General features: G+C 32.9%; 1 protein-coding gene across 11 annotated transcripts in view; it reads right to left on the reverse strand.

Moving 5' to 3' along the window:
- The window catches only part of LOC118191969 (uncharacterized), a 205,433-nt gene that overhangs the window by 105,619 nt on the left and 78,327 nt on the right, over positions 1-21,487 (reverse strand). For all 11 annotated transcript variants that reach the window (XR_015040438.1, XM_085814032.1, XM_085814029.1 and 8 more), the window contains 5 exons: positions 21,154-21,338; positions 17,575-17,642; positions 17,430-17,491; positions 3,026-3,129; positions 2,069-2,150 (listed from right to left, as the gene is read on the reverse strand). Coding sequence is in view for 10 of the 11 variants with exons in the window: in XM_085814032.1 (XP_085670158.1) it covers positions 2,069-2,150; positions 3,026-3,129; positions 17,430-17,491; positions 17,575-17,642; positions 21,154-21,338 (501 nt within the window). In the remaining variant the exon portion in view is untranslated. The remainder of the gene's footprint in view (positions 1-2,068; positions 2,151-3,025; positions 3,130-17,429; positions 17,492-17,574; positions 17,643-21,153; positions 21,339-21,487) is intronic.

Genomic DNA, 21,487 nt, shown 5'->3' on the forward strand with positions numbered 1-21,487 from the left:
TCAACAACAATATTGCAAAATAATTTTTAATTGGGCATATGTTTAGAATTTCCGATACACAGTCTCACGCGCTGGAGATAAAAATGTTTTTTCTGTGTACGACGTTGAGATTGCTTGCTTTGAAATCCTTGAGTTTGTTAATCAAAAATTCGTTAAAGTTTTACAAAATATGAAATCGATAATAAAACAAATTCCAAATATCAAATTTGGTCTTCCACATGCCCATATTCATAGGAGGATTACGTCATTCAAAATTTGATGGCTCTAGGTACCGTTGTTTTATCACAATATGAGAAACATACATACATTTATGCAGATTCTTCATTATTTAATTTCTTCAAATATAATACAGAGCTATAGTATTTGGTGGCAACAGTTTGAAATATCATACGCCGTTTCTAGGGTTCCGATGCAAAATGGCAAACCAAAAACAACAGTCTTTCAGGGACAAAGCCCCTTTGGATTAATTAAAAAAAAAAAAAAAAAGTTTTTCATGGACGATTCAGCACTGCTTACCTAATGCATATGCGCTACTAATTAATTCAGTTCTCACTTCGCGGCAAAGCAAAAATACATAAAAACTCAAAGTACTTTCATTAAAAATTGGAAGATATAGAAAAACATAAAGCACCAAGTACAGTTAAAACAATTTTTACAATTTAAAATACAGTTTCTACACAAAACAAGCTAATAGCTTAAATGATAATTCCAGAATGAATTAAGAAGAACTTAATTCACAATCATAAAAGAAGATATTACTTTGTTGTTGCAAAGCTTAGTTTCTCTAGATTGGCAACAAATCCATTATTCAGCTAAGTTTCAAAGGTAAACAAATACGGATGCTATCATAAACAAAAATTAGGCTTAGCGGCACTTAAAAAACTTTTAAATTGTTGATAATTTCACAATTATTGCATGCAGGTTAAGTAAAGGCATAAAAAACTTAACTGAAAGATAAGAACAACATAGTTCAACCATTTTTAAAGCAAGAGATGCACAATTTTACAGACATATAAGAATAAAGAAACTGAGCTCACTAAGTCGAGTAACAAAGTGGATATATATATACATATACTTTTGGTGTGGTCAATTGCAACTAAAATGGGAGGTGCACATCTACATGTTATAGCAGTCATATATACAAAATTTCAACATTCTGAGGCTACTAATTTCTGAGTTACGCGAGATACATACGTACATATGAAGAGACACCATGAAAAAAAAATCTCTTCAGAATTAATTTAAAATTAGTTTTATGTTGTTTTGGGGGAATATTCTGTTCTTACGTATGGATGTCATGAAAAAGCATTGTTAAATTGCATTTGATAGTGTACAAAATGGAGATTTTCGTTGAAATATGATACCCGAAATTTTTAGCTATTACAATACTTCCTTTTTACTTCGGACAAGGAAGTAAAAAACTAAGCTCACCGAGCCAGGTAACAGAGAGAGGAGGGGAATATATATATATACATACACAAGATTTTTGCAGACAATTGCAACAAAAAAGGAGGTGCACAACTACATATTAAAGCAGTCTCATATACAAAATTTAAACGTTCTACAACTACTCATTCTTGCGTTATGCGAGATACATACGTACAGATGTCAGGAAAAATTCTCTTTTGAATCCATTTTACAATCTTTCTTGGCAAAAAAGAGTCCTTTAGTCTATCCATATGCACAAATGTTATGCAAAAACATGGTTCAAATGGCTTTGAGAGCAGTTGAAATGGGTATTTTCGTTGAAATAAAATACCCAAAATTTTTTGCAGTTACAATATTTCCTTTACTTCATACAAGGAAGTAAAAAAACATAAATTTTCTGTTCTGTTTCACTTATTCCCATTATATATATATATATATAATAAGAATATATCATTTAATGCTGTTTTATAAGCTGGAACTTATTGAAATGTATTTCCTGCTTTCAGCAGAGTCTTACTATGTACATATATGTACGTGTGTGTGTGTATAGTTAAATTGTCATTTTATAAACAGAATATACTTATGACATGAGAATAAATTAGATATAAAAAAAGTTAAAAGAAACAAATTCTATCCTAACCATTATTTCATACTCCTGTGATATTTTGTAAAGTTTTTCTTCTTTTTCTGAATGAAGTTTAGACAAATATTCTTTTTCAGACCTGAAAAATAAATTATCAATATAGTTGAATAACTGTGGATGCAAATCAGATAGTCTCCTCACAAACTGTGGTAAATTTCTCTTAATAAATTGAAATTTAATATGTTTAGGTATATTTAACATTCCAAATAATATATGTCTGAAAATGTTCCAATGTGCTTTTCAAAACTTATCAAAAAGTTAAGAAATGATACATTTAATTTCAATAAATAGATTTGTTATTTAAACTAACTTTAACTATTCTAATGTGGTATATGGTCACCAATTACTTTTATCACTTCATCAATCGCAAAGTAATATCAAATTGGCAATAAATTAGAATTATTTCATATAACAGGATTTTATACTTTAGATAATTGTACTGAAAGAAATTAAGCCAAGACGTGAAAATTATTCATTTAAAAGCATACAGAAATTTTATTCAACATATAGTATTTCATTAATAAAGCTTTGAAAATTGCTATCGCAAATGCTTGTTTTCCTTCAGCTATCATAACTGTGACTTAAAACTGACTCTAAGCTTTGATTTCAAAATGCAGCATAATCGAATTATATGCGCATTATTTTGCATCTTTGTGAACATTGTAAAAAATATGCCTACAAACTTAAGGTGCATTAAATGTTTCAATAGTTAGATCGCTGTTGTGGATTCTGATAAACATTTGGATTTTTAGCAGATATTCACCTCCAAATGCTCACCATCTCCGAATGCATATACTGAAACATTTAAAGAAACTGCAAGACATATTTTCCGTTATTTTACAAATACATATTTAATATACATAAATTTATTTTTCTATTATTTCTGTGAAAGCTGATATTACTTATACTGACAATTGATGTAATAAAGAGCAAAAAGTGAAAAAATAGGTTTACTGATTTTGCAAAAGTTCTTTTTTAGTATCTTCCAGGGCTGAATTAAGATATTTTTTCTCTTCTGTTAACATATTGATAGTTTCTTTCAATTGTTCAATTTCACTCTAATAAAATAAATTTTTATATCACTTAACATTTCAACAATACAACATAATAAATTCGCACAATGAAATTTCTGTCACAACATATAAAAATTCACATTAATGCAAACTCCTAATGCACTAAAGAACAGATCTAATCCAACTAATATCACTTAATATACATGGATTTCTTTTTCAAATTTTGCTGTCAGTACGAAAACATACAATTATATAAAGACATAGTTTAAAAGTACTTTTAGTTAAAAAAAAGGACACAACTCTATATGCTTTCAACTAGAGTTATAAAACTCGATCAAGTGAACACTAATTAAAAAATGGTTGCTGATATGACAATATATACAGTCAAAAACTTTGAACAGTTGTACCTTGACAGCTAAAAAAGTTTCATAAAATACATTTATCTTTGTTAATCAGTTTTATCAAAAATACAGTCTGTATAACAAATGGTGTACACAATATTTGGCTTTTCGTAGCATTATCATAATCTAAAATATGACATCAGGTGTCATAATATCTATCTTTTTAACTGCAGCCATTAACACAACAATTTACACATTTCAATAAAAGTGAATTAGACATTTTTAACATCGATTTTAAATCAATTTTGAAGTTCTAAAGGGGAGACTGAGCTTCTTAAACATGAAATAAAAGAAAAAATTTAAAACAATTAACCCTTTAACAATTAAAATGTTTCCAGAGTTTCCTTTAAATATGCTTTAAACATGTTAACACGAATTTAAAATCTCTCAAAAAGTGTTTAAGAAGTGTATACGCAAAGCCAAAAATGCTTAAGACATATTCAGATGACACGTTTTGATCTTTTCCCTACGTTTCTGGTGGTAGCTGTCAGTTGACACAAAGCTCTTAATAAGGTGTGAAGTCTGGTTGAAAAGAGCACTTTACTAAAGAGTCCTGCAAGTATCATTGCCAGACAACAAATGTGTACTATCTTTCTGGAAACTGTAAGCTTGTGAATTTAGATAAATTGATTTACAACAGTTTGCCTTGTGGTGCTTTATACTAATGAAAGCCAAATAGAATCACTAGTTGTTATAGTACAAAAATGTTGCAACCAGCTTACAAGTTTGCCCTCGTATTTCAAGTGCACGTTATTCTAATGGTATATCCTTTGTTGCATTTTGAAATGTTAAAACTGCTGTTTCAGCATGCCTGAGTTTTACATTTCTATATGAGACTCTGTGTTTGCTATAAATGTGAACTTACATATAAAGTTTTTGTTTTAAGAATTCTATTATTAACCCGAGAGCACGCACACTCTTTTCAGTTACACGAGTGCACGCCCTGGATCCAAAAGACCCCGCTCGTGTTTTTTGAAGAAAAAATTGTTACATTTATGCCAAAATATTATGATCAAACTTTAAAAATATGCAAATTATGAAAATTAAAATTTTAATTTCTATATTTTTTATGAAATAAAACTATTTAAAGGAATAGAAAAACGTATTATATTAATAAAGAATTTATTAGGAATTCATTATATTATTATTCAGGTTTATTAGGAATATACTGCCTGAAAAAACATCTTCCTTGGAAAGCTTCAAGTTTTTCATCAATTGTTATGAGCTGACCGACAGTGTAATATTTCTGGCAGCTATTCACAAACTATTCAAAAAACTCTCTTATAGGTGCAAGTTTATCTGATTCTTTCTTGTTCCTATGACATCAAAACACAAACATCTTAATATGTTTGATCCTGCACATTTATATGAGATGACTAATGTCACAAAAATATAAAAAGACATTTAAAAGCAAGAATTTCAATTAAAGTTGTGTGACGAGCATCTCTCTCTCTTTGAAAGCTGTCAGAAATAGATGCAATATAAATATTTATATGCCTGACGACTTTCAGCAACATTTGTTCGCTTAGTAAAAATTCCCAAGATTAGTAATAATATTATGAGTAGGAGTTCTAACATCAGCTTTAGGCTTTTCTTTTGAAATTTTTCTTTTTTTTGGGGGGGGGGGGCTTTTCCAATCAAGCAATAAATGTCACTCTCATTTTCATTTTCAGACTGCATCTTGATTTCTGAATCAGTATCATGAAATTCCTTATAACTAAAAAATTCCTTATAACTTTCACTATCAGTTTCTTCAATGAAGTCTTCAACAGTTCATACATCTAATAACTTTTGCAAACTTAACATTTCTTTCTTATAGGATAAATTACGTGATATATTTGAAACTTTCTGTGTTACCACAAATGAACTACGTTACAGAATGTAAATAGGCACGCTGGATCTGAAAGACCCTATACTGTCAAAACCAAACTTCGAATCAAATTTTCGGCAAAAAACTTCTGAAACATAAAGACGATAACCTTGGAGGAGACTACATTGAACCACAACCACCTGGGAAAAATAGAGACATTTTTAGAAACATTTCTTTAATCATGCAGGTCCATTGGAACCATTGCGCACGCTCGCGGGTTAAGATTTCAAATACAGTACAAAGTCCATAATCCGGACTCGTCGGGACTTTGGTGATTCTGGATTATAGATCATCAATTTAAATCTGGTAAGATGGCATGCAGAAATTATACAATTAAAAATATGAAACCGTAATTTATGAAATAAAGAGCAATTATGATTTGAAGGGTATCAAAGTTTACAAAAAAAAAAAAAAAAAAAAAAAAAAAGCTTAATATTTATTTGTTTACTTTATTAAACATTTCTTTCAATGTAAGTTAAGTTGCTTCTTGTGCTAATACTTACTTTTTAATTCTATAAACAGACATAATTTTTTGTTCAGTTACAAAGTTCCACTGTTTAAGTCCTGTAATTGCTGTGCCGAGAATACCGACTAACTTGTCAATCGAAATTCTTTCATTTTCAGTAACCTCTGTGTCACTTTCTTCACTATCGGAAGCGGTATTTTCTAGAAACCATACTACAGATTTCACCATCCATTAATTGACTGATGACTGGGGCATTGTTGTAGCAATGAAAAACTTCTGTTATATCATCTTTATTTATTACCGCTTCTCCACATTTCTTTACAAAATCCAATAACTGGATAATAATAATAATAATCCTCACCATAAATAATAATAATCCTCACCATAAAATATGGTAGCTGGCCATAAATTATGCCAAGGATTTTTTAACATATCTTGGAGACACATCCTCCAACGATCTTGCTCCACACAACAGATTTTATGCTAAAAAATTTCAAAAAGTCTTGAATAGTCTTGCTATTGTTCATGAAATTTAACATAAGATTTTTAAAATGCTAATTTATATTTGCATTTCAGCATGTGCACTATTCCGATATTCATAGGCTGAATGATAGACATACAATTTGGAGGGAAGAATAATATGGATACATTATCTTTGACTAAAACTTTAAGTGAAGAATGCGGCGAACAGTTGTCAACAATCAGGACTATTTTTAAGTCATCAGGTAAACAAACCGAATTCAAATGTCGTCGAGCCTCGCGTATAAAATGATTTTCAAAGCAATCATTAATCAATGCTTGTGTCATCCATGCTCGTTTATTTGTACGATATATAACAGGGAAAATCTTTACTCCTTTAAATTACTCCTTAAATGTTTCTCTTTGTGCATGTTTTCCAATTACGAAAAGTTTGCACTTGTGCGTTCCTGCAGCATTTGCGCATGCTAAAACTGTTATTCTCGCTTTGAAATCTTTGACACCAGTTGGAGCCTTTTCTGTAGAGGTTAACAAGGTATTTCACGGTACATATTGCCAGAAAAGTCCAGTTTCATCAGCATTGTAAATTTGTTCTGGAGATAATTGTTCACTAGTAATGAGTTCAATGAATTCATCTGCAAATTGTTAAGCAGCTTCATTATCAGCTAAAGCTTTTTCACCGGAAATTTTTAATTGTCATATATCATGGCGATTTTTAAATTTGGTTAACCAACCTGTAAAATATGTGCACTCAGTGTTTAAGTTTATTTCTTCATGAAATATTTTGGCTTGAGCCATTAGCATTGGATTCATCAATGGCACGCCCTCGCTGCAACACTGTCTGACCCATCCTTTTTCTGTTATTCATTGCAAGTGGGGTTTCGGAATCCACAAAAAATTCAAAACGTTCCTTTTTCTTTTTGCTCATGTTATACACAGTTGACTTTCCAATGTCGTACTCCTCGCATAATTTTGAGACGGATATGCCTTTATCCATTTTTTGCAGCAATTCCACTTTTTGTTTGATGGACATCGAAACATGTTTCTCTTTGTAGATCCTTTGGCAGCTCCAGGATTAAAAACTCTTTTTGACATAATCGAAAGTTCAAGCTTAATTTTTATAAAATTGCTCTAACAGTCTGCAAAAAATAATAAGCCAGATCCAATTAGAAGACTAAGGAACAGCGCAATCTGCAACATTAACTGAAATACGTTAGAATCAGTAAAGATAATTTTAGCCTAGCTTATACTGTAGTACAGCCTAGCTTATACCATCTGTTATACATTAAACGCATTATGCGCATGAATAAAGCATAAAAAAAATAAAGTTTGTGGCTTTGAGGTCCGTATTATAGATCATTCCGGATAATGGCCGTCCGGATTACGAACTTTGTACTGTATAACACAGTTTAAAAATTTTGGGAAAAATACATGCTTCTTGAAACTTTTTTCGGAAAGAAATCAATTGGTATAAAATCTCTTAAAAATGGAGTGTAAGTAAAGAAAAACAGTGTGTGTGTGGAAGGGTTAGATATTCTGCCCACAAAAAATAACAGTTAAAGACTTAAATTAATTACATTAAAAGAGTTTCATCAAAAAATAAATTAATATATCTCCAAATGTTAATGCTGATAACAGTAACATAAAAGAAAGCTCCTTTAAGCTCCGAACTTAATTAATCCATTTGTACGTAATAATTGTGACTTCGTGATTACTTTTGCAAAGATTTTTTATACACATACTAGCACTACAAAAGGCAGTCAGTGAAGTAGTAGTAAATTGTTCAGTACTGATGATTTGAAGTGGGTTTAAATCCTGGCAAATGGATTGCCCACGTTTAACATTACTGCCCACATTTAACATGAATATGAGCCAATTCCGGTAAAAAAGGCCTTTCATGATGACATGCATTGATTACGTTTGGTTTGATATGTTAGATTATAACAAAAAATGTGAAAGGTGATCTGCCTAATAGGAGATGTGCTTTCATGAAAGACTTTCTAAGGAAGCTATCTTGTAATCAAGTTACGTATAGTTAAAACCCCGAAAATTTACATGCAGTGAGCCTGTTTAGAGGGTTTGAATGCAGGTCAAACTACCAGTATATTAAGAGATAGTCCCTATGTACTCTGCCATAAGCTAAAAAAAATAAATAAATAAACAAAAAATAAGCAATATTGAAATTACTTCATGTTTCTGAAATGTCAATAACTTCGTATTATACTAGGCTACCATTTTTCATCTAATACAGTCAAAAGTCGTTAATTTGGACACCCATAATCTGGAATGATCTATAATCCGGAACTCAAAGCTACAAACTTTCTGCGCATGCATCGCATTGACGCATGCGTGTAAGACCTTTACGGCTGTGAATATGCGTGTGCGCATGCGCAAAATACGTTTACGAATGCGTGTTTAATGTATAACGGACGGTATAAGCTAAGCTAAAATTATCTAATTCAGTTAATGTTGCAGATTGCGTTGTACCTTAATCTTCGAATTGTATCTAGATTATTATTTTTTGCAGACTGTTAGAGCAATTTTATAAAAGTAAGGTTGAACTTTCAATTATGTCAAATAGAATTTCTGATATATATTTACTAATATGTAAAGGATCTACAAAGCAAAAGTATGTTTCGAAGTCCATTAAACAAAAAGTGGAATTGCTGCAAAAAATGGATAAAGGCATATCTTTTGTTATTCTAACCATTCCAAAATCTGTTTATCAATTTCACGCTGCTCTGCGGCGTGGGGGGAGGAGGGAACGCCGCGGCGCGCAATGAATTGGAAGTTGATCTGTCAGCACTATCCTTATCTTCAGGGCAGATGTTTTTATTTTATTTGGCTTATAATTCCATACTAAATGTAGTATTTCATCTCGATGTACTTCGTCTTTGATATGATTTAAATCAAATTCCTCGTCATTAGTTTAATAAAGTAAACAAATAAATATTAAGCTTTTTTTGTAAATTTTGATACCCTTTAGATCATAGTTGCTCTTTATTTCATAAATTACGGTTTCAGATTTTTAATTTTATAATTTCTGCATGCCATCTTACCAGATTTAAACTGAAGATCTATAATCCAGAATCGCCGAAGTCCCGAAGAGTCAGGATTAACGACTTTTGACTGTATGAGATTTGGATCTTTTGTGTTATCGGACAGCCCACCAATAGCTGAGCGGAAGCGTCATAAAGGAATAACTGATAGTTAAGTCTGGAGTTTAATCTCAGCCAAAGGACTGGCTGTGTGGACGCTTTCACAGTAGTTTTCCTCATGTGTAATGTGTATATAAGCCAGTTTCCCTTATAAAAGGTCCTCCATGAAGGCATCCTTTCCCTTAGGTTTAGCCATCAACAGAGTCGAAGCTAGGGTTTTCAGCGCCCAGGGACAACTGAAGATTTCGCGCCCCCTACTGCTTGCCAAAGATGGAAAACATTTAATTCTAAAATGTGGTGACATCAGTTTGGCGCCCCTTGGATTCTGCGCCCGGGGACAGATGCCCCCTCTAGCTATGCCCCTGGCCATCAAGTACTTTGCCATAATCAAATAAACCAAACCATTAACCATGCTTCAAATAATTTTTTGTTGAAAAGTATATGCAACATAGTTGGCTCCCATTAATTTTTTTTTTTTTTTTTTTTTTTTTTTTTTTTGTCTTTTATAACATTTTTGTTTTAAGAATCTGAATTGTCAATAAAATATTTTTAATAATGTGTCATTCTATTTTGTTTAATCAAAATATTAACTTGAGAAACAAATTTCTTATGTTCAGAAACATTTTAGCATTGTTAAAATGAACTGCTGTCAAAAGTGCATTTCCTTGCTGCTATATATATTTATTTAGAGAAAACTGTTAAGTGCATGTTGTCTTACAACTGAAAATATCCAGATAATATTCAGGAAGGAAACAAAGTTATTTTATTGAAATTTGTGGGATTCTTTGTGTTTTGAGGTGAAAGTTAAAACATCAGACATGTGATGAATTTAAAATAAGGGTATATCCAATAAAGATTTTACAGCCAAGACATTCTCAGCAAAATATGTTAAAAGATTTTCTATATATAGAATTAATCTACATTCTGTTTAGTATTTCAGTTTATCAGTGTTATTATACATCAGTTTATCAGTGTAATTATGCATTATATCGAGAGTTATTAGTTGTTTCCAAGATAAGCACTTTACTTTGTCTGTGTCTGATTTGTATTAATATTGCATTTATTAAATACTACACTAATGTGTTTGAAAATTGCAACACCATGAAGGAATTATGCAAATTGAACCAAATTTGCAAGAAATGTTAAGTGAGGTAAGACATGCAAATGTTTAGAATTACAAAGCAATCTGTTTATCGTCCTCTGTCTGTTTAATTAGTGGTCAATATGCTTTGACAACAGAAGAGACTGCCGTACCAACAACTAACGGAGTTCAATGAGACCACATCGTCGGTATGCAAAAAGGTGGACTTTTGTATTGAGCAATCACAGCCCCCACATAGTGTAATGCCACAACAGTGATGTGTGTTTGGAAGAAATGAGTAGAGGAGAACCAAACAAGGAGATATCCTGGCAGTGGAGCATGCAATAGCCCATCGGCACAGAAACGTCAGACACCTCATAAATATAGCTGTGATGGATCATACAGAATCCTCTCATGTGTTAGTAAAACATTGGAACATGGCTACAGGTGTTCTGTTGTCTAGCTCCATGGTTCTTCGCTGTCTGCTGCAGCATGAATTGCATGCAAGGGTTCCTCTATGCAGGATTCCCCTGTCACTGAATCACAGAAGCTTCCGACTTCAAGGGTCAGGGCAGCACAGATCATGCTGTGCCCTGTGGCAAAAAGTTGTTCTCTCTGATGAATCTTGCTACAATCTGGAGTACAGTGATGGAAGATTACGCATCAGATGTTATAGAGAGGAACATCTGCTCCCACAGTGTGTTATCCAGTGTCGTACGACAAAAATGCCTGGCACCATGGTGTGGGGAACTATTAGGTATAATTGTCAATCCCATTGAGTGCAGATTGCGGATAATCTCAACAGTGATTGCTACATAAGAAAAGTTGGGGAGCCAGTGCTTCCAATTCTTCAACACATTCTGGGTGCTGTATTTAAGCAATATAATGACTGTGCACATTTCTCAGACTGCACAAGCCTTCTTTAGGGTGCAACAGGTTTCGCTTCTTCCATTAGCCTGCTTATCCCCTGGATATTTTACCCATTCAACATGTATGCAATTTCATATCGGTCAGCAACTCGCTCATAGAGCTAGTGGGGCACATAATAAGATTGAACTTTGGTATCATGTTGAAGGCATATGGAATGGCATTCTTCAGGATTACATTCAGAACCTGAATGATTCAATGCCTTGACATGTATAGGCTCTCATCACTCAGCGTGACGGATACACAAAGTACTGATTTCCAACATTCATTTTGTTCTTTTGTCTTGTAAATTTGATGGTTTATTTGCATCACTATCAGTAATATGCGGAATAAATTTCATTCATTTCCGACAATTCCTTCATGGTGTTGCAATTTTCACAAACATCAGTGCATTTATTAGGTTTAGAAATCTGCCAAACCACCAATGGCTTCCTGGCTAAGATTGCTGATTTCTGCTAATTTGACTCATGTTTGAACCCAAACGACCAAATTAGCTGCATGGTTGGGTTTCGTAGTTTCCCCATGCGTAACATGTATATGAGTCAGCTTTAAAAAGTTCTCTGTGGGGACATCCCTTTCCTTAGGCATCTCATTTGCTTTTCCATATTCAAATAATCTAACCAAATTTGTCAAAAAGACTAATAAATGCATATAACAAAATGAAATTAAATAAATGCTTATATTGGGGGGGAACTATGAGGCAACAACAAGTTTTATTATTTTCAATACAATAGTTTCTAAATCGTATTATTTTCAAATTTTACTTCATTTTTAAGAATTCATTTACAGGGTGTTTCATAGATCATGGGACAAACTTGGAGCGGTGGTGGAGCGTACTAAAACATGCATTTTTCTGTATAGGAATGTAGGGTCTAAAGTGACGAGTTAAGGCAGGAACGAAAAAAAAAAAAAAAACACGAGAGGAAAATGTGTTTATGTACAAAATCAACGTAAAGTGCTTCTTTGCAGCAATACAGTATTCACAATAAATGTTCAAAAAAGGGAACACTAGCAGTAATAGGAACTACAGCTGTGATTGGCAGGCAATGCAGCTGTACAGGGCGGTAGTGAGCCGGACAAATAACGATCTGATGCATCAGAGGATCATTTGCAACTCTGATGTTGAGCGTGATGGGCAAGTTTACGCACAGGGAAAAAGCTGACATGCATCTCATGTATGGTGCTGCTAATGGGAATGGCAGATCAGCGCTACGGTTGTACCAGGAACAGTTTCCGAACATGCGTACGCTGAAACACACAATGTTCAAGAGGTTGCATTGGTCTCTGTGTGAAAACGGGTCATTTGAAGCCACCTCTGACACTAGGAGTGGAAGAAGAAGTGCACGACAACCTCACATTGAAGAATCCATCTTGAACATTGTGCATGAATCACCTCAGACAAGTACAAGAGCTATTGCACGTCTGCAGCTGAGTCATTCCACCGTTTGGAGAGAATTGCATGAAAATGGTTTGCACCCATACCATTTGCAGAGAATCCAAGTCTTGCAAGAGACAGATTATCCTCTTCGAGTTCATTTCTGTCATTGGTTCTTGCAGCAGTGTGAGGCGCAGGTGGATTTCCCATTAGATATGCTATTCACGGACGAGGCAACTTTCTCACAGGATGTCATTCTCAATAGCCACAACATGCATGTGTGGGCAACTTCTAATCCACACAGCAACTCCTAATCGCATGCATTCCAAACCTGCTTCTCTGTGAATATGTGGGCGGGTATTGTTAACGACTACCTAATAGGCCCATACCTCTTACCTGCACATACAAATGGCTTACTTTATAATATTTTTCTGCAAGAGGTGCTATCGGAATTGCTGCAGGATGTTCCGGCTGTCGTTCGTGATCGCATGTGGTTCCAGCATTATGGTGCACCAGCCTATAACCACGTGCGGTCCGCAATTTCTTGGATGGGATATTTCCGGGCCGATGGATTGGCCGTGGTGGACCCATTCGATGGCCACCCCGTTTGCTAGATTTATCCAGCTTGGATTTTTTTTATGGGGCCATCTGAAGAGCATCATTTACGAGACTCCCGTTGACTCACTGGAGGACCTCGTTGCCCGACTATCCATTGCAGCTGCAAGCATGCGCGAAATGCCTGTTGCTTTTCAAAATGTTCGTCAAATCCTTTCTGCGACATTACCAAGCATGTAATACTGCTGGTAGTTGCAATTTTGAGCATTTACTGTGAATACTGTATTGCTACAAAGAAGCACTTTGCATTGATTTTGTACATAAACACATTTTTTTTTCCCTCGTGTCTTTTTTTTTTTTTTTTTTCGTTCCTGCCTTAACCCGTCACTTTAGAACCTACATTCCTATAAAAAAATGCATGTTTTAGTACTCTCCACCACCCCTCCAAGTTCGTCCCATGATCTATGAAACACCCTGTATATTTTATATGTGTGAACCTGTGCTTGTTGAGCTCATACTATTAAATACTAAATATATTAAACAAACTTGATTAAAAAATGCATGCACTTATGTGCGATTCTCTTGAAAAATATTACGCATAAAGTAATTTCTAAAAAAAAAATGTATAAAGAAAACCAAATTTTATCTCCCTATTCAGCGGGTGTGAAACAATTAAAATGAGCTTTTTAATTTTATCTTTAGTATTAAATACAAATTAGTTTTTTTCCCCCTCGTATATATGAAAAATACTAAAATCTTTGTGTCAGACTGGTAGTATTTAGAAGTACAAAACTCGTCTCTTCAAACGAAAGTTTCTGTGGAATTTGTCTAGGTCAGCAGGTAACAGAGGCCACTGAATGCTTCGTCTTTGTTTGACAAACCCGTTGAAGTGGACATTGACTGATTTCACCACCAAAAGACTTTTTCTAACAAATGAATGCTACTCTAGCTTTGATTATGTTTTGTCTGAAGGACTTCTGAGATGTGATCGTATTTGAATGCATGGAAATTTCAGTAACTTGGAAGACTTATTGTTCCAAAAGCATCAGTCAGACACCAATAAAATTTGCTGTAGCTATTTCTACTCTCTGTGAGTTTGTTCTTCAAATCCTGGAAAGGGCAAAGGTTTACTTTTTTTTTACATATACAACAAAACTGCATGTAAAACAGAATAATCATAGCCACCCATTGTATTTAGTCATTCCCTCAGCTCTTCGGTTGGATGTGATGAAAAAAGAAATTCCTATACTGCTTCTGTATTTCTTGTCTAGTGAAACATTTCAAAAAACAGCTTTATCATCTTTTTTTCTGACAAAGGAACACAGCTGAAAACATGTTTCAATCTTCTGTATATTCATAAAACATATGAAGTGTTATTGCTTCTCTTTTGTGTTGTATGACGTTTTTCTAAACTTTTTTATTCTTAATTTTTTTCTCTCTCTTTTTTTATAATACACAAGCACACTTTCAAGTATGGATGGCCCATCAGTGTTAAAATCACTGAAGATTGGTAATTTGAATGAGTTCAGTTCCTGGCAAACAGTCCCCCATGTGTAATGCAGTATGAATTGTTTCCTTTAAATGTGCTTTATGAGCACAACTCTTTTCAGGCACACAGTTCTTGTGTATTTTGCTGTAAATAATCCTAATCTAAATTTTTATGACATAAAATTTTATATAAAAATTAATCATATTCATTAGACACAATGTTTGTACATATTATATTTATAAATACATGCCTGTGATTAATATTGAGAATTATGTTGTTATAATTCATGATATAATTATTACTGAAAATGCTGTTTTTGATAGAAAGAGATATGCTAACTTGATACATCAACTAGAAACTATGTTATTGTAATCAACTCATTTCCACTGTGATAAAAGCCTTCTAAAGAGAAAATCACTTTGCTCATGTTGTAGTAAAACGAAAAATATCCACAGATTATTTTTTACATCTGTTAAAATAATCATGGGCTATCTGTTTTAAGAGAATATCTTCATGGGGAATTTTCTAAATAAAATCAGCCTGAATGTCATATTATGCATGAGGAAAATCATAAAAACATCAAGCAGCTAACCTGTTTGGTTGCCAGTAAAAAATTCAAGGCAAACTACCAACATCCAGCAGTCTTATTCACTCAACTATAGTAAACTTAAATTACTATTTGTGTATTATTATTAGTGTTAAAATAATGAAAATATTTATTCTAATTTTTTTTTTTTAAATGATCATCCCTTGTAAGGTATTTTCTTTAGTTAAGGATTTGGTGCGAATAATTAATTCCGTGTTCGAACAAGACATTTATTTAGAACTTAATGCTTCAAAAAAATGAATGCTGGGATCCTTAGGAAAAATATATATATATATATATATATCGTCTAAAAATATAGCTCACAAAAAATATTTGGATGTTCATAATCTTATAATGAATTACTAAATAATTAATAATCATTATAATTATTAAATATAATGCTTATTAATTCTTTTCAAAATGTACAGTAATACTCTTTTTTTGGAAAAATACCATATTGAACAATCATATTGTAAGCTAAAAAATAACAACATTGCTTTGTTCATTATTATTATTAACTATGTTTCATCTTTCCTTTTCAGCTTTCAGTTATAGTTTTTAATCCTATTTCAGATAAAGTTTACTTCTGTTGTAAAGAAAAGCAAGAATTTTCAAACTCAGTCAATAAATTTATGATCAACTAAAAACCATAAGAGACGGGAAAAAAAAAAAAAGTTTGAGCTTAAAATTCACTTTTTGAATATCTTGAATCTATGTAAAAGAAAGTGAAATGCAAAATTTGAAATTGATACTATCACCGTGGCAACCCTCAAATAACACCTAAATGTTTCATTTATTGCTCTTAAAAATAGATCATATGTTTAAAAGCTGATATAATGTTTTCGTTAAAAAAAATCTTGAAATTATTGCTTAAGAAAAGGAGAAACAAAGATCTATTTATACCAAAAGCAAACTTAATTTCTTTGAGTTCGAGAAGATATTTTTATTAATAAATTTCCTAGCTCCAGTTCTGTACAAATATAATCCCTGAAGAAGAAATCTATATGGTTTTGGAACTCATATTGTTTGTATTAATCTTTAAACAACTGTTATGTTATATACTTAAATCTCCTAAGTTTTTGTTTCATAAATCAGATGAAAAATAAGTCACATTTTAAAATCCACCTTTTTTTTTAAATCAGCAATTCATGTATAATCTTAAATATGTTTTTAATAAATTAATAAAAAAATAATTATTTGCACACAAATATATAAATCGTATGAAATTCTATAAATATTTTGTATATTTCTGTAAACAGTTTAGGAATTTCATTGATAAATATAGATTTTGATTTATTATATATAAAAAGTTCTATTAATAAATATTTTTGCCATAAAGTGCATTTACAATAAAAATGCAATACAAAACTGATGAACTTTAAGAATAATACAAATGCTATAGTTAGTAATAAATTTAGGAAGTTTTGGCTGAATGTTGCTAAATTAGCAAAATTCTGAAGGTACCAGAAAGTCAGTACTTCACTAGCTCTGGATTTTTTTTTTTAAATTCCTCCATCCTACACACACACACACACACACACACACACACACACACACACACACACACACACAAAAAAAAAAAAAAAAAAAAAAAAAAGGGCACTGTCATGACTTATTCTTCACTAAGAGTTCAACGCACTCTATTTTACTGAAAGGTAATTTTCAAAGCCTGCAAGCAAATTTCAAGCAAATTTGCAGTTGCTGAATTTGAGGGCATGATTTGAGATGAATAGCAAGGAATTTATTCTTATTTTATCATCATCGAGCATGTATGGAATTTATCAGTATTTATTTGTGATATATTTATAATCTTTCTGATTTGACTGCCTGTTGACTACTTTACCTCATAACTGATCTTTAATAAAAATCTAAACTTTATGACAATACAAAACATTTCAGAGATCATTCTCAGAGCTAAAACAGCATTGTTGCACAAAGAGACAAAAGAAATTACTTGTACCTTTAAGCCTTCCTGTAATCTCAATTCCTTTTCAACTTCAGAAATGTACTGTGAAAGATCATCTGTAAAACAGCATTAAAAATTTCATCAGGGGGGAAAAAACACAGTAGAAAAAAACAGTTATATTTTATGTTCATCTTTTTACTTTTTTCATTTTTTACATGCTGAAGAGCACATTCCAAATTTTTCTTGTTCATGTCTTCCTTTAATAACCTAAAATACAATTATAAAAAACTGATTCTAAATCAGGAAATATATATAAAAATTGCCCAAACAAATGAATATTAGAATGATGGAATACAGAATAAAAACAGAAATATGAAGAAAGAGTAATTTAATTTTATGTTTGTAACTGATTAAGTAATATGAACTAAAATTAATTTTATGATACATTAAAATTACTACATATATGATATATTAACCATTAAAATTATGATATATTAAAGCTACTATATACTAAGTTCTGCTCTAAAATACTTCACTTAATAAATTTTAATGCAGCAAAAATGTATTGCAGTCAGTTATATGTTGCTTGAATATTTCCATAATAAGTCTAGCATTTGATATTTCGATCAAACGACAAACAATCAGTGACACAGTACTGGGAAGACTCATATTGTTTCTTCGGCTTCGTTACAGAGAAAAGTGCTTTTTGAAAGATTATTTATGAATTCACAGAGCAATCAACCTATTTTTTGGAGATTATTCAATGCAGCATAAAATGAAATTTTTTTAGATTTAGATTTTATACATATTGTTCATGGATACTAAAGCTGTTGAGATAACATAATAAATTTAAATAAAAAATTTTTCATTGTAGGCATTCGTATGTTCCCGTTGTTAAAATTATTATAAAAATTACGATTAACTATCTTTTTCACAATGAAATACATTACTTTTGGAATCTAAAGCAAGGATTCTACTTATCATTTTCATTCACTAGCTTTTAAAGATACTGCATTTTAGCCAAAGATATTTCTTCTATTGAAGTTTAAACTTGTGATAATAATTTAAGATAGAGGAACTGTTAAAAAATGCCTCTCCTCAGTACATATTGAAACTTGATGCAGTAGTTGTCAAAGGAGTATACACTGGTGTGCAAAAATTAAGAACGAAGTTGAAAAATTAGCATATCAGCTGAACGAAGAGGCAAAACGGACAGAAAGACCAATCAGGAGATTAAGTAAGGTGATGTACGGTAGCACACACGCAGATATGCAGGTAGACGTAATGGGGGAGTGTCTGAGTAGTATAAAGCATGTTGTCGGTGTAAGATCAATATCTCTGGCAAAGAGATTGCACGCCGTATAGCAGTTAAAATCATAGAGTTGCTGCCTCAGCGAGAAATGGCGAATAATCAATCTGTTAGACGACATCTGGATGCTTTTACCCAAGGTCGAATCATTGGAAAGTTGGAGGAAGGCCGCAGTATCACAAGTGTGGCTGCAGAGTTCGGAATTGCTCACAGCATCGTTTCACGACTTTGGAGACAATTTCAAACTATAGGAACAGCTATCCGGGGGTTTAGTAGTGGTCGTCCACGAGAAACCACACCCGCAGATGACCAGTATATTGTCTTACAGGCCAGAAGAAACAGGCGGTAGACAACGGGAGAAATCGCTAGACACACGACACAGGCGACCGATATTGCGTTTTACCGTGGCCAGAAGACTGCACGGTGGTGGTCTGTTTGTACGACGCCCTTACGGTGTGTACCTCTAACGCCTGCCCATTAGAGAAGGCGTTCTCTGTGGTGCCGGGAACACCGGAATTGGAGAGACAATGAATGGGGACGAGTACTCTTTACAGATGAGAGCAGATTCAGTCTGAGTAGCGATTCTCATCGCATACTCATCTGGAGAGAGCAGGGAAGCCGCAATCATCCCTCGAACATCATTGAAAGGGAAAGGTATGGAGGTGGCGGTGTTCTCGTTTGGGGAGGCATCATGCTTGGTAGTCGTACAGACCTTCACATCTTCGACGCAGGTTCAGTCAACGGGACCCGTTATTGTAACGAGATTCTTCTTCCATATGTGCGTCTTTTTAGAGGCGCTATGGGTCCGCAGTTCCTTTTCATGGACGACAATGCACCATGTCATCACACAGTAGCTGCCGAACAGCTCTTAGAGAGTGAGGATATTGAACGTATGGATTGGCCGGCACGATCTCCAGATCTCAATCCCATCGAGCATGCATGGGATTTTCCTGGCAGACGCTTGGCAGCTCGTACCTTACCACCAGTAACGATTCCGGAGCTTCGATTGGCGCTGCAAGACGAATGGGCAGCAATGCCTCAACAACTCATTGACACCCTCATTCTCAGCATGGGCAGACGCTGTGAAACCTGCCTAGCAGTCAGGGGAGATCATATCCCCTATTAAAGACCGAATGTATCTTGCTGGACACCCATCACAGGGATGTTTCGGCCTTCAGTCGCATTGCGCTCCATGCTACTTTTTCAATAAAGCTTCTTTTTATCCCTCTGATTTCTCTTTTAGTAAGTGTTGCTTACATTACTCATGTCCTTACGTATTGGGGATCTTACGGTATTAAATGTGTTGATTTGGAAAGCTTTTGTACAAAGTTATAATGAAAAAAAAAAACGTCTCGTCCTTTATTTTTGCACACCAGTTTAAACCGGCATTGCTAGTTGAAGTTGGAGAATTCCTGCAAATACTTCCAGCATCCCAACCACCAGGTGATTTCAATCTGCTTCAGCTACTACAAATACGAGGTAACCTAACAAGATCATTTTATTGTATTTTTACACAGGATAAACTCTGAAGTTACCTATAAATGTTTTAAAGATTTACCTGAGTGATTTGATTTATTGCTTCTAAAATTAATGAGCCTTGTTTTTCACTCTGAGGATGAGCAGGTTGACTTTATGTTAAACAAAGAGCTGCTTTTGAAATTTGCAGTATTCTAAAGAAAACAACTCAAGAATGTATTTAAATGCGCATCTGTCAAAAACACCTACTTTTAACTTCCCTAATCCTTTTTAACTAGGCACTATGTTAAGAAAAAATTGCTTTGCAACCAATTTCTTATAGGCATTGGTTAATCAAACACTTCTATCAATTTCATTGAAGATCAGCTGGAGTCTCCTTGAAGAGTAAAACTATTTTGCACCGTGAGCTGAAATGATGTCATTTAAAGGGATAAAAATAATCTGTGCTGTGATCTAGAAATACATAATTTTTTAATAGTGTCCAAGTCGACATAGAAGATTTTTTTATACCTTGAAGTATTTCACTAGGTCTGGAGAAAAGGTTCCCTTTGTTTGTTTTTCTCAAAACTGATAAGAAAATTTCAATAGAAGGTTGGTTTTCTACTTTACTTTACAATTTCACATTTTACTAACACAAATACAGTTTGATAAGTAATGAGTCTACGTCTGTCATTCAAGCATGATCAATGCACCCAGTACAGGAAAACATATCTTTGCATCTGTAGAAATTTAAAAATATGCCCAAACTAATTTTTCAAATTAATTGGAAAGAAATGAAATTGTGAATTTTTAAATGTAGGTGCAAAATAAGATGATACAACTCTACTCAAATCTTCTTGTTCTCATATCTGTAATTAAATCATTAACAATGAAATTTATTCACCATTTAAAAAATATTTGATAAAAATGTGATATATCAGAAAAAATTTAATTTGATTAAGAGTTTAATTAAATAATAATTTTAAAATTAAACATTAAATAAATTTTTGTTACTTTTCTTTTAGCCCACGTAATTCATTATCTAACTTTGAAATGGTTACATTCATCTCAGAAATATTATCTTCATATTGTATTTTTTGATGTTTTGAAGTTCCTTCAAATTCTTCACATTTACTCATCAGTTCTTTAACTTTTAAAGACTGTGATAAATAGCTCTGTTCTATATCACGTTTATCATTCTGGAAAACGAAGATTATTTTATTAATTTTGAAAATATGTTATTAGGGAAGCTGCTAAAATAAAACATGCAGTATTTACTGTTTTCCAATAAATACATAAAATACATTCCAAAAAGCAAATAAACTAATACAGTCAAAAGTCAGTAATC

The sequence above is a fragment of the Stegodyphus dumicola genome, chromosome 3 (assembly GCF_044657685.1).
Source record: "Stegodyphus dumicola isolate Sdum_Otavi_A_Nest chromosome 3, ASM4465768v1".
Lineage (NCBI taxonomy): Eukaryota > Metazoa > Arthropoda > Arachnida > Araneae > Eresidae > Stegodyphus > Stegodyphus dumicola.